We start from the raw sequence: 14,804 nt of genomic DNA on the forward strand, positions 1-14,804 counted from the left end.
ACACTGCACCTGAAAGATTTGACCTGCGCATGTCCCTTTCTGGCTGCACACCCACTGTCTGCATTCTCTACCTGAACCACTTCTGGATTCTGAATACTTGGCACACTGGTTGGGTGCTCTCCTGTCTGGAGCACGTGTTGATTGTACGCTCTAGTATCAATTGTTTGGTGACAATAAAGTATTTGTATTTGTTCGTGTACGTGGTGCAGGAAAAAGCAATGTCCACAGCTGGGCGCACCCTGGACTCACGGTGAAGCATCACGATGCTGCCGCCTTACCCGCAGGAAGGAGAGGTCTCTGTTCCGGTCGATGTTGGTGATCTCCAGGTTGCCCATGACAACTTCGCAGTTCTCGTAATTCTTCCGCAGCGCGCGATACTGCTGCTCCAGATCGGAGAGGGTGCTGAGCTTGTTCTCAGTCCCGGCGCACACTGTTATGATTTAAAGCACAAGAGACGAAGGATTAGGGATATATTGGCAAAACATTACATAGGTCAATCTTCCTGTCGATCGGTTGATTATCATTGTAAAATTAAGTTATTGATCCCTTTCTTCAGAACGTGTAAAAGAAAATAATTGATGCTCTAAGCCTACAAGAACAAGGTTCCTTCTGCATTTGTAGTGGTGCCATCCATTAAACAATCTCCTAACCATAATATAACCTGACAATCAAAGCATTCCTCCCCGAGGTGCCAATAATTGAGTGACTCTGCAGAAATGAAAATTACTGTGCATCCAAAATTAGCTTTGCTAATGATAAAAATTGTGATTCAAGATTTGTTGACTACCTCTAGTTTAATGGTATTTGTAAAATGCCCAATGGAAATGAGAAAATTAAACCCTATTTACACAGAGAGCAAGTTAAAATATGAGCAGTTTCATTGAAACGAAACAGGATTACAGGGCTCAGAATGAGCAGTAATGAGCTGCACATCATCATCTTCACATTACCAATCAAACCAGCACTTCACATTGAAAACAATCAAACTCAAATAAACCACGGACATTCCATTTAGATTAGCGCAGGACCTAAGACAAGGTTATTGAGTTAGCTCACAGCCGGTGAGACTTCTATCCGAGGGAAATGTTTCAGAGGAGTTACCGGGCCCATCTCACTCCTTGCAGTTGTAACCCCCCGGGTTCTGTTCACCGGATAGAAGCATCCCACTATTTCCAATGAAGGGGGTTGACTGTGCATTTCCCTCCACAGATGCTGTCTGATCCATAGAATTCTTCCAGCATCTGTGTGTTGCTCCAAACATTCCTCAATTTGCACAACGGATCTGTACCTGGAAAGCTTCCTATCAAGGAGGATTGTGCAACGTTTCGTATAGAGGGTGGTGTGCTATATTAGAGAATAAGGTTTCTAAATGAAAAAGTCAATGGCATTATCATGAAAGTTTGTAAATCAAACTTGAAGAACATACCCGTTCACAGACAGAAAATAGATTGAAGGCTACAGCCACTACCTACTGGTGGTAGAGGAGGAGTAAACGTCAGAAATACATTCACTTTCTAGTATTTAGTATTTCGACCCTGGGAAAGATTCTGACTGTTTACTCGATCTGTGTATTTCACATTTAAATATTTTACACTGAAAGTTGAAAGATGCATCAAAACAACGAAATGTGTTCTACCATGGTGCATCTCTTCTGTGAAGAAGCAACTAATGTCAGCAATACATTTTAGAGCTTGGGGTGAGGAGATTTTGATCAGCAATGCTACTAAGTGATGAGGGGCAGGTGAGAGCCAGGAGTCGCACTTTTGTTCAGCCCTGCTCATATGAATGAATACGTTCGTGGTGCCCAGAGTCTAATGACATTCCCAATTCATAAAAGCGTCTATTTAATCCTTGCAGTGGGAGAGTGATAAACATTCTGTGCAAATTAAAGCATGGATGTAGCTCTTTAACCTTGCCTTCTCCCTTTCTACCTCATCGAACCTCTCCTTCTCTTCCTCCCTCCGTCATGCATGTATATACAAGTACAACACGCTGGATGCCAGGACCACATGCACTTCTCCCTCGATAAAGAAGAGTGGCATATCAAATTTATTACTCAGCCCACATGTTTAGTATTTACCAATGGTATTGAGGTGGAGATGGTTGATCACTTTGAGCCCCTGGGTGTAAATATCACTAACAACTTTACTTGGTTCAGCCATGTGGGCACTATGTCCAAGAAAGCACATCAGCGAGCGGCTCTAATTTCTCAGCAGCTTAAGGATGGTCAGCACATCCCCAATGACCGTTTGGCAACATTTGCAAATACACCATAGAAGGTATCCCATCCAGATACATCATGGCTTGTTCAGGCAACTGCTACAGCAATTTATGGACACAGCTCAGCACACCATGAAAACCAACCATCTCTGCATCAATACTGCCTTGGAAAAGCAGCCAGGATCATCAAAGACAGCTCCCACCCCAGCCATTCTCTCTTCTGCCCTCTTCCAGAAGACGCAAATGCTTGAGAATATACACCACCGGGCTCGAGGCTAACTTCCACCTCACCATTATAAGATTCTTGATTGATAAAGATGAAGTCTTGGCCTCACAATCAACCTCACTGTGGTCTTTGATTGCACTGCACTTTCTCTGTTACTGTACTACTATATCTTGTATCCTGTTATTGCTTTTCCTTCCACTACCTCAACGTAGTGGTATGATGATATGATCTGTATGAGTGATACGCAAAACGAAGTTTTTCACTTATCTCAGTACACATGTCAACAATAAATTGATTACTAATTACTAACAATGGAGGAACAATTGATGGCTTTGTACATCAGAGTGGAACAATCCTTCTTGAAGGTGCACGATTAAATTCCTTCAGAATGTTAGTGATTTCTTTGAGATTGCTCCTGTTTCCTACAAAAGTGATAGCAAGGCGGAGTGTAAAATCATTAACATTTCCTCCCTTGTTATCACCAATAGACTGGGCTAGGTTCAGGCTACGTCCACGATTGCAAAGTGTTGAGAGGGATAACCTACCAAGCAAAGTGGCCCCCTCTAAAGGAGGATGATGTCAGACTCTTCCACGGAACAGCACTGGGACACATTTTGCAATATTAACTCCAAACAGCTTTGTTCTCCAGATCCGGCAGCTTAATGTTTGATAAGGTGGCTTTAAAAATAACTAGCAAATGGAATGTGATAGTTGTCGACTACACTGGTTAATTTTAACCTTCATGATGGTAAACATTCACGATAGAGGAGAATGTGGATACAGACAGAATATTGATCACCTCTTGGGGCACAGACCCGGCTGCATTTAATTTTCACTTCCAAGCTCTGCAGCTGTTGTTCTATTCGAATGTGCCAACTCTGAGCCATCTCACAGAGCTTGCTAGAGTAGGGTTCGCACCTAAATCACCTGGGCTATCACCATCCTTTATTACAGACCTGGGCAGGCAGTTTTCAGAGCCCTTCTCCAGGAGGAGGGGATACATGGCAGAGAGGGGTGGACTCCTCTCACAGTGGAAGAGTCGGAATTCAGAGGGACGGATGTGGGGGGGGGGGTGAGGGTAACGGGAATGGTGGCTGCTCTTAAAGAACCCACGCTGATTTTGCTTCTCAGGTCGACCCTCGTGCTTCACTGTCCTTCAGAAGATGCCGTTTGCTTGGAACCGGCTTCTCTCTTCACACCGAATTCACAGCAAAGGAAGGTGGCAAACTTGATGGTGTTAGAAAGCTTGATGGATGGTAAACAAGCGATGATGCGCAGTGTTCAGGGAGAGAGCATGAGGGGAGAAAGCTCCTGATGAGGGAGGAGTGCTAACCAATAAAAATGAGCTGTATTTGTCGTGTGCATCAAAACATACAGAGAAGGTGGGAGGGGGGGTTAGAAATTATCAGTAGTTAAAGAAATCGATGACATGCCTTCAGTTTAGAAGCTATCTAGGTGGAATATGAGGTGTTGGTCCTCCAACCTGACCAACCTGAGAGTGGCTTCATTGTAGCGGTAGACGAGACCATGGACTGAATGTTGCACTGGGAATGGGAAGTAGAATTAAAGTGGGTGGCCACCAGGAAACCCCACCTCTTGAGATGGATGGAGTGAAGCGGTCCCACAGTCAGCATCTGGTCTCACCAATGCTCAGGATGCTGCTACGGGAGCACCGGATACAGACTTGCAGGGGAAATGTTACCTCACCGGGAAGGACTGCTTGGGAGCCCTGAATGGTGGTGAGGGAGGAGGTGATTGGCCAGGCGTAGTACTTGTCTCGCATGTGGGGGGTAAGTGCCAGGAGGGAACCCGTGGGGAAGGATGAGTGGACAGGGAAGTCCCCACAGAAAGTGGAGGGAGGGAAAGACCTGGGTCACTGGTACTGACAGGCAGTAGTTGCCCCACAGTGCTGCCCCCAAATGAACTGACAGAATAGTCCATGAAGAAGGCAAGATCCATTTTATGTGACACACTCAGACACCATGGAAACATCTCACATGGTGCGTAATTGCTGTATGTAGATTCTTTTGCAGCTTCAATGCCCCACATACAGAAGATGGGCCATAAATCTGATAAGCAACATACACATCAGTCACTCTAGTAAACCTCTAGGCTCAAGCCCTTTCATTTTCTTCCTTATATAATTTTTCAGAGCACTCACCTTTGATGATGTACGAGAAACTATTCATTCCCCTTTAATGTACTGATAATAACAGGTTGTTGGCAAACAGATAATGGGCAGAGAATAAATCTCTGCTCAGCTTTGTGACCCACAAACACTCAGTGGTTGAAAGCATTGCTGTAGTGAAGAGCAGCAACAGGCCGCTGTCTGTGACCCCTCACTCGTGACCACAGCGTGCAGCGCATGGCAATTAGAGGCCATCTTCAGCTGCGACTTTCCTGCTTCCACATCAACGCCTGTCTATATTGGAGGTCAAAGATCACAACAGCTCATTGTCCTCTACAACAGGGCACTTGTGAAGTCCTTAACTTCCTGGCATCCTTCAAGCACACAATGTCCCTCAACTACACGGCATCCCTCAACCCCGTGATGTCCCTCAACTCAATGATATTCCTCACCCAAATTATCTCCCAGAAGGCCCTTATTCTACCATGGACAGAATATAATGGTGTGAGGTCGCATCGATGCTCCCTCACCTATAACTCCTCCATTTCCCATCCATCTGCCATCCTCCCAGTGTTGTAAGAAAGATAAGATTCCCATTGCCATTTCCTATCACCCCATAAGTCTCCATATCTAGCACATCGTTTTCCATAACTTCTGTCATATTTAACGGGATCCTACCACTAAGCACACCTTTCCTTCTCCCCTCCTCTCTGCATTCCACAGAGACCTCTCTCAATGTGACTCCACTGTCGACTTGTCCCTCCCCACTAATTACCCTCCTGGCACTGATCGCTGTAAATGGGACAAGTGCTACACCTGCCATGTACCTTCTCCCTCGATACCATTCAGGGCCCCATATAGTCCTTCCAGGTGAGGCAACACTTCACCTGTGAGTCTGTCAGGGTCATCTACTGCATTTGGTCCTCCTGGTGGCAGCTCCTCCACATCGGAGAGACCCAACGTAGATTGAGAGATTTCATTGAGCTCCTATGCCCTGTCCACCACAAAAGGCAGGATCTGTGGCTACCCACTTCAATCCCTCTTCCTATTCACATGGTGACATGTCCGTCCATGGCCTCCTCTACTGCCACGATGAGTCCAAACTCAGGCTGGAGGAGCAACACCTCATATTCCATCTGGATGGCCTCCAACATTGATTCCTCTCACCTGCAGCTGGAACGCCTCTCCCTCTCCCCACCTTCTTCTTCTGGCTTCTGTCCCCTTCCATTCCAGAGGATTTCTGCACAAAAACATCATCTGCCTATAGCTCCCCCCGTAGACACTGCCTGACTTGCTGACGTTGTGTATGTTCTTTCAAGCCTGGCAAGCACGGAGCTGGGCCTAGTCAGATTGGCTGTCCTGAGCAAAGACAAGCAAATACACCAGAACTCATTCCAGTCGTTGCAACACAGTGGCCAGAGGGTAGCCTTATGGAGTTGGCCCACATAAACAGTCAGACATCTAGGCTCAACTGCTCAAAGGAAGGCAGACAACTGGGAGGGAGGCTCCTACCATGCCCTTCCTGAGTGCTGCACAGACACTCAAAAGAACAATAATTCCTGGTAGCTGCTTTGAGGCAACCATTTCCCCAGGACCGAAAGCTATATGTGGAAAATCCTCCCTTCCTTATCATGGCCATTTGGCTGGAATTACCTTGTTCGGTTTCATATTTCATTTGGGTCTCGTTTGCCTGATGTGGCAAATTCCAACGCACAAGAGCTCAAGGTCCATCACATGTGCTGCCCTCCCAACCTTTCACAGCATCTACAGGAGGCATTACCTCAAAAAGGTGTCATCTATCATCAAGGCTCCCCAGCATCCAGGCCATCCCCCCTTCTAACAGCTACCAACAGGCAGGAAGTACAGGAACCTGAAGTCGCTCAGGAACAGCTATTTTCTTACAGCCATCAGGTTCTTGAACTGATCTACACGATCGTAACCCAACCTCAGCAAACAGAACTCTATGGACCACGGATTTACTTCTAATTGTGCTTTTGCATGAATGTCTTGTTTTGCACTGTCCTTTTCCTTCTCTGATTTGTATCATTTATGTCCTATGTGCTACCTGTACCCACGTGTCTGTGACCCTGATGCAAGCAAGCTTTTCATTGTACCTGTACCTCACGTGACAATAAACTCAACTTGACTTACTTGCCTCCGGTGACGGGGTGTGGGGAGACAAGACCATTCTGTGATCACAAGCTCCTGAGCCAGTTCATAACCTAACCCCCTGACACCGCTCAAATGTCCCCAGCCGATCTACAAAACCCATGGCTGATAGCATCCGATGACAGAATAGCAATTCCCTTCTGTCACACACAGCATTGCAACTCATTACATTTCTAAGCTACAGAACGCCATTTAACGGTTATAGATTAATAGCTGAAGTGCTGAATTCTGTTAAATTTGTGATTCAATAATCTTAAAAAGAAAGTGATTCACCACAGCTGGAAGGTAATCATAATTGGCACTAGGTCCTCCTTTGTTATAAATTAGCTACGGATGCATTATTAATCTCGGCAGATGAACCTAATTTTTTTGCCAGATAGCAACAGTACTTCAATAATTAGTTTTGATATCAGCATGCTTTTGAAATCAAGCACAGTGCAGCTATCACTATTCCTGAAGACTGATTTAGAGCACTACATATAAACCACCTCAAAGGGGAAGATGGGTCCTTTCATGTTGATCTCGGGATGTCTCAGGGCATTTTATGGATGACAATATGCATATTCTTGCAGTTCAGCCCCGATGTGAACAGGGGAAATAAATTAACCAGTGCAGACATGACAAATTCCCACAGTCAGCATTATGATAGTGTACAAATCAGCTGATTTTTTTTAAGATAGTATTGTCCGAGAGAATAATATTGACCAGGAACACCAATAAGAAACTCCCATTGATGCCACAGGATCTAAAGGCAGCAACTTCACTCCCGACGATGTCACACCGAAACTGGAACTCTGGAACAGGGTTTTCTGGCAACGCTCCAAGGCGAGATAATTGCAGGGAGGAAACACACTCTTTTGACAACATAATGACCTGATATCGTAACTTGTACACAGGCGCACACACGCAATCTGAATAAAGTTCTGAAAGAAAGCTATGGTTACCCAAGGTTTTGTTCGTCTACGACCAGTTACAATTCAAGTCATCTCTCTTCTTGGGAGGCTATCTCGCCTGTGTTCAATGGACGGGCTAGACCAGAAACAGTCTGAGAATGGGGGGGCAGGGTAAATGTTTATGCTTTATGACTAATCCCATCAACTGAGGACTCCGTGTGCCCCATTCTCAGCACAGCACGGGCGAAATAGTGTGTTAGGTCAGTCTTTCTCTTTAATTTTTGTCACCTTGGGTTCAGTCCAGGCAAAACAGATGGGCTGAAGATATCCTCTCTCCAACGGCTGCCATGGGTCAACAACAAAACCGGATTTGGCACTGTCTCAATCAAGCTCTAAATGAGCTACTTTTGTCTGATCAAAGCTAAGATACTGGGCCAGATCTTGCTGGACCATTGTATCGTACAATCGTGGTACCTTTCTCCTGCTCCTTTGTCTCGAAAGGATTTTGCTGGGGAAATGTTTACTGGAAGAACAAGCTACCAATAGCACAGTGCATGCAAAGGAGTGAAATACACTCAAATCCAGCAGAGACTGAAGAATGATTTATAGAGAGAACATTAAAAAAACTTTAATTTTTAGAAAATTGATTCCTTACAGTCTTGACATGCACATTAAAACGTTTCCTCTCTGCGTCTGAATAGCTGACCCTAATTTTATTAACAATTGATAATTTTTAAATGGACATTTACCTTTTCTAGTTCTTTGTTTATTGTTCAGTGTAAGTAATTTGCAATTTATGTTAAGTTTATGTAATTTATGTTTGTTGCATTTGTAATGTACTGCTTGCTGCAGAGAATAGCTACTTTTCATGGTATTTATATCCTAGTGTATGTATGCCCTTGACAACCCACTTGAACTTGAATTAGCCTTGTGGTGAGGGCAGTGAAGAATGGCTGTGCAAATGCTGTACCTTCACACAACCAATGTGCCAGATGCCGTCTGAATGCGAAGTAACTGACAGGCGAGGTAAAGTAAGGGGCCTATTCTTGGAGGCTCACCACTCCTCTCCTTTCTTCAGAAGGATCGGCTCAGTCAGATTGGCATAGAAGTGAGGCATAATATTCAGGAAGGCCTTTGTTGGAGGTGGAGACACAAGAGATTGCAGATGCTGGAATCTGGAGCAACAAACAATCTTCTGGAGGCCACACACAGGTCGATGGAGAAATACCTTATCTCCCGCCTAGGTAGCCTCCTTCCTGCCGGCATGAACATCCAACTCACTGACCTCCGTTGATACCCCTGCCCCCCACCCTTACCCCCATCCCTATCTATTATTTTAGTCTGGTTCTCTTTCTCTCTCTTTTTTCCCCCTCACTATAATCTCTCCCCCCAGCCCTACCTTTCTTTCTCTTTTATTTCCCATAATTCTCCACCTTCCCCCTAGCCCATTTCCCTCCAGCCTATCACTTCCCAGCTCTCTACTTTATCCCTCCTCCCCACTTCTTATCCCCACTCAACCATCCCATGTTACTTCAATCCTGATGAAGGGTTTTGGCCCGAAACATCGTTATTACCTCCTCCTATGGATGCTGTCTGGCCTGCTGAGTTCTGCCAGCATTTTGTGTTTTTTATTTATTTCCAGCATCTGCAGGTTCACTCATGTAATCTTCTGGAGGACTTCAGCGAGTCAAGAGAAGGAAGCTGTTGACGTTTCGCGTCAAGACCCTGTATCATCACTGAATCGTGGTCCTTACATTCCCCCTCCTTTGACCTGTCTTTGTTTGACTCTGATGACCTGCTGCCTTCTCCTCTTTTCCCTTGGGACTGTCAGTTCCACTTCTGAGTTGCCAAAACCACCAGCATGCTTAATAAATGAAAGGAAGCAAAGAAAATGCTTTCTGATGTCCCTGAAAAACCTGCCCCAGGCTTCTTGAAGCCCAGTGTTGGGGGGGAATGAGTCTTCACTCTCTGACCTGGGCCGGCAACTACACAGAAAGCCCACTTACATCACACCATTCTTCCAACCTCAATGGCTGCAAGGTAACAACGTGTCCCTTTCAGCTTGAAAAAGAAAAAAACATTTCCAAAGTTGTAGCTCACTATTTGGAAAATGATTAAAAGCATTCCTCCTCCTTATAAAGAGTTAATCTTTTACTTACAGGGACACAGAAGAGAGCCCTTAGCTCATTGAGGTCCACACCCTCTCCCAAGAGACCAATCCCACCAATCCCATCCCCCCTCCTGATACTCCCAGGCACCGTGCTACTTTTTCTCTTTCTCACATGCCCATCAATTCCCCTATTTGATTTGTCACTAGCTCATACTAGGGGGTAATTTATTGTAATCAATTAACCCACAACAATCAACATCACAGATTTTTATTTTTATTTATTTCGCAATATCAATAAAGCTACCCTGTCGCAGCAACCCCCAACAAACCCGGTTCGCCCTAACCGAATCACAGGACAATTTTTACAATGACCAGTTGACCTACCCAGTACGCCTTTGGATTGTGGAAGGAAACCGGAGGACCTGGAGGAAACCCACACGTTCCACGGGGAGGGCGTCCAGAGACTCCTTACAGAACAACAACCGAATTGAACTCCAAACTGTAGAACGCCCTGAGCTGTAATAGAACATGCTATCCGCTACCATACCGTGGTGCACAAATCACCATCCCAAGGATGCTGGGATGTGGGAGGAAATCAGAGCTCCTCCGGAGGAAGCTCACGTGGTCACAGGGAGCATGTGCAAAGTCCACATAGACAGCGCCTGGGGTCACGATCAAATCTGGGTCCGTGGAGGCTGCACCACTTTTCAGGGCATTTTAATCAAACTGCACAGCCAGATAAAAATAAGGGAGGATTTCAAAGTGGGCAGCAGCACGTATATTTCTGGTGGAATTAGAAGTTAACTTGCAAGAGTTGACTCTTTCCCCGTCTCGTGGTCTTGAGGACCTGCTATTTTCTTTCTTCGCTTCAATGCTTTTAAGGCCTGGCCGGCTTGTAGCGTAGCGTTTAGCATGATGCTATTACAGATAGAATTGTGACGCTGGCCGTAAGCAGTTTATATGTTCCCCTCGTGGCGGCATGGGTTTCCCCCAGGGTAATCCAGCTTCCTCCCACGTTCCAAAGGGTGGAAGAGGCTCGTAGATTAATTATTCACATACGTGTCATTGGGCGGTGTGGGCTCACTGGGCTGGAAGATCTGTTACCATGCCGTACCTCTAAAGAAAGTAAACTTAGCACTTCGATCAAACTTTTGGACCTTTGTCCAAGTGGCTGGCTCTTAAACTACGCCCTGATCATCTGGGGTTGTTACAAGCCATCAAGGACAGACTGGCTGTCATTTCTCCCTCAGCTGCACTCACCGTTCCCAGCTCATCTCCACCATTAGATCAATAATCGTGCTATGTACCCACTTCAAAACACTCTGCAACACACACAAGATGTTGTACGGACTCAAAAAGTCAGGCAGCAGCTGTGAAGGGGAACAAGCCCTTGATGTTTCGGGCTGATACCCTTCACCCAGGACTGCAAGAAATACTCTAACTTGCAAACCCAATTTTTTTTTAGGAAAACTCCAATAAAATGGCATTTGATTAAGCAGAAACCCTGCCGATTTGGCATCTGGCTTGCTCATTAGTATCTGCAGCTGGATAGTGGGCCCAGAGTGCTGGTTTGTTTTCTCTTCCCTTTAACCTCATCGGGTTCACGGGAAACTTGAGTATATCGCTACGTAGAATGCAAAGCAAGAGAAACAGAAGTGCGTCTGGCTATCAATATGAGTAGCATCCAGTAATCTAGTGCCAAAACCCATGAAGCTAAGGGCCAGTCCAAGAACTGATGTGAGCATAAAGAAGGCAGACCCACAGCCCTGCTTCATCACCGAAGACTCTCACACATTTCTACAGATGCACAGTGGAGGGCATTCTAACTGGATGCATCGCAGCCTGGAAGCTCGAATGCACAGATTTCAGACACACCCCTCCCCGTGGAGCAAGGGGTGGGACATGGGACAGAGACCATTAGAACACACTACAGGCCCATCGGCCCACAATGACCTTTTAAGATTAATTTAACTCTTCCCCCCTACACAGCCCTCCAGTTTTCAATCATCCATGTGCCTATCTAGGAGTTTCTTAAATGTCCCTAATGTGTCTGCCTCTACCACCACCCTGTCAGGGTGTACCATGCACCTACCTCTCTGTGTAGAAAACTTACAGACCATTGCTTATGTGTTAGAAGGGTTAACTCAGTGATTCCCGCTTGTAAATATACCATTTGGATAGAAGACAGCTTTGGATACTGCTGTTATACCCCGGCCTTCAGTGTGGTACAGGATGAACACTGATGTCTATGGAAGTCGGTGTTAAATATGAACTCTTGTTATTTCAGGATGTTGATCTCCACAATGCTGTTTTCAACCTTGAGGTGCCACAGACATTGCAATAAGTAATCGGCTGCCTCTGTGCCAGCCCCTACTAAATTATATTTATTCACTGATCATCCATGTATCAGCTGCCCCAACTGAGTTACAGCACACCAAACTCCCACTTTGGCTAAACATAAATTGTTTAAAGCAACAATGAAGCTCCCAACATCGCATTCAATCACGGAGATGTACTTCTTGTAAATAGGACATTGTAAGCACATCCATCATTTGCAAAAAAGTATCTCTGGAAACAGCTAAGAAATACCAGGCTCAAGCTACTGAAATTAAAGTCCATCATACTCGTTAATTAGCATGCTAGCTTCAAGAAAGGAATATGCCAAACCATGGGGACTTTGCTTTTATATTGTGATCTACAGGGCTTCTCTCCAACTATTACTTCATATTTGACCAAGGGTTACCTTCATCTGCATGCCTGTTGCAGGCTTACCATTATAAAGCCAGGAGGCGTTTTAAAACCTGAAGTAATCATAAGGAATCATTTCAATCTGTTGTAATGGGCTGAGTCGGGGGAGTATGACTATATCAGAAACATTTTTGAGTACAGGACTGAGTACGGGGCTATGGTGGGAAACTTTGTCACATGGTGTGAGCAGAATCATCTGCAGCTTAATGTGAAAAAGACTAAGGAGCTGGTGGTGGACCGGAGGAGGGCTAAGGCATCGGTGACCCCTGTTTCCATCCAAGGGGTCAGTGTGGACATAGTGGAGGATTACAAATACCTGGGGATACGAATGGACAATAAACTGGACTAGTCAAAGAACACTGAGGCTGTCTACAAGAAGGGTCAGAGCCGTCTCTATTTCCGGAGGAGACTGAGGTCTTTTAACATCTGCCGGACGATGCTGAGGATGTTCTACGAGGCTATGGTGGCCAGTGCTATCATATTTGCTGTTGTGTGCTGGGGCAGCAGGCTAAGGGTAGCAGACACCAACAGAATCAACAAACTCATTCGTAAGGCCAGTGATGTTGTGGGGGTGGAACTGGACTCTCTGATGGTGGTGTCTGAAAAGAGGATGCTGTCCAAGTTGCATGCCATCTTGGACAATGACTCCCATCCACTCCATAATGTACTGGTTAGGCACAGGAGTACGTTCAGCCAGAGACTCATTCCACCGAGATGCAACACTGAGCGTCATAGGAAGTCATTCCTGCTTATGGCCATCAAACTTTACAACTCCTCCCTCGGAGTGTCAGACACCCTGAGCCAATAGGCTGGTCCTGGACTTATTTCCACTTGGCACGATTAACTTATTTTTATCTAATTATTTATGGTTTTATATTGCTATATTTCTTCACTATCCTTGGTTGGTGCGGCTGTAACAAAACCCAATTTCCCTCCGGATCAATAAAGTATGTCTGTCTGTTTTCAGCAGGAATATCAAGGTCTTGATAAGTATGCAGAAAATACCAACAGGGAGACATATTCAAAACAGGACAGAAGGAGGCTCTTTGGTCGAAAAGTCTCTGCCTCTTCTCAGAGCAGTCCCATCAGTCCCATTCCCCCACTTACAGAATTTCTCTGAAAGTTCCTCCGCCCTACAAGCTGATTTATGCTTCCACCCACCCCATGCTAGGGCTGATGAACGGAGCCTAATCAATCCATTAGTCAGGCCTTTGGGAGGTGGGAAGATACCAGAGTAACTGGGGAAACACAGGCAGTCACAGGGAGAACGTGCAAACTCCACACAGACAGTACTGGAGGTTGGGATCGAACTCAGGTTCCTGATGCCATGAGGCAGCAGTGCTAACCATCATGCCATTGACAGACACCAGGGAAGGCTGACAAATCCGTGGTGGGTTTTCAGTAGTGTAGCTAAGGAAGGCTTCTGGTAACTGAAGGCTCAGAAGCCTGTAGGCCAGAGTACAAAGGTGGTCAGTGGAAGTCCCAGATGTGACAGGAGTAAACTTTTGTTTTAACTACAGCAGGTTGCTGTGATCAAATCGAATTGAATTGACTTTATTTCTTACATCCTTCACATACGTGAGGAGTAAAAATCTTTATGTTGTGTATCCATCTGAATGTGCAATGTACAGATTACAGTAACTTGTAGTAAGTAGTATGCACACTAAGGTATACAACAGAGCAGGCAATATAGCTTAGAAATACAGTTGCATCAGTATGAATTAATCAGTCTGATGACCTGGTGGAAGCAGCTGTCCTTGCCACTTGCACTTGGAGGAGAGGATGCAAAGAAAAAAGTGCCTGGAAAATTGTGTCTGAAAAGATGGGGAAAACAGAGTCTTTAAAACATTTTCAAAAAAAGCACGGACAAGTAATGAATGTGGGAAATTATTGTAGGGTTGTGGCGAAAGACCAGGACAATGGGACAAATTATACAAAATATCCCTTTGTGGTCCATATCCTTTCACGATTCTCTGTATGCATTGTGACCACAGGAAAACCACAAATGCAGAAGAGAAATGGTTGGAGGAGTTGCTGTTATAGCACATGAAGTCGGTCATTTTGTCCTTTTTAACCAGCATTTTTCTTTGCATCCTCTCTTCCAAGTGCAAGTGGCAACCTTAAGCCCAGATCATGTGTGAATTTACCTGTGAATTTACTTTTTCAACAAATTTGATTTCCTCTCCCGGCCATAGACCCTCATCATTCGGACAGCGGCCGAGATTGGGAATTCCACACATAAAAAAGCATCAATTGCAACATCTGAAGACACCATAATCCTTCAGATGATTTGTCTCAGTGCGCCCCGTG

General features: G+C 45.3%; 1 protein-coding gene across 7 annotated transcripts in view; it reads right to left on the reverse strand.

Annotated features, from left to right (window-relative positions):
• Positions 1 to 14,804, reverse strand: part of LOC140728164 (receptor tyrosine-protein kinase erbB-4-like) — a 943,636-nt gene that overhangs the window by 624,983 nt on the left and 303,849 nt on the right. For all 7 annotated transcript variants that reach the window (XM_073046453.1, XM_073046457.1, XM_073046456.1 and 4 more), the window contains exon 2: positions 279 to 430. In XM_073046453.1, coding sequence (XP_072902554.1) covers positions 279 to 430 — 152 coding nt within the window. The remainder of the gene's footprint in view (positions 1 to 278; positions 431 to 14,804) is intronic.

This window comes from Hemitrygon akajei, chromosome 5 (assembly GCF_048418815.1).
Source record: "Hemitrygon akajei chromosome 5, sHemAka1.3, whole genome shotgun sequence".
NCBI lineage: Eukaryota > Metazoa > Chordata > Chondrichthyes > Myliobatiformes > Dasyatidae > Hemitrygon > Hemitrygon akajei.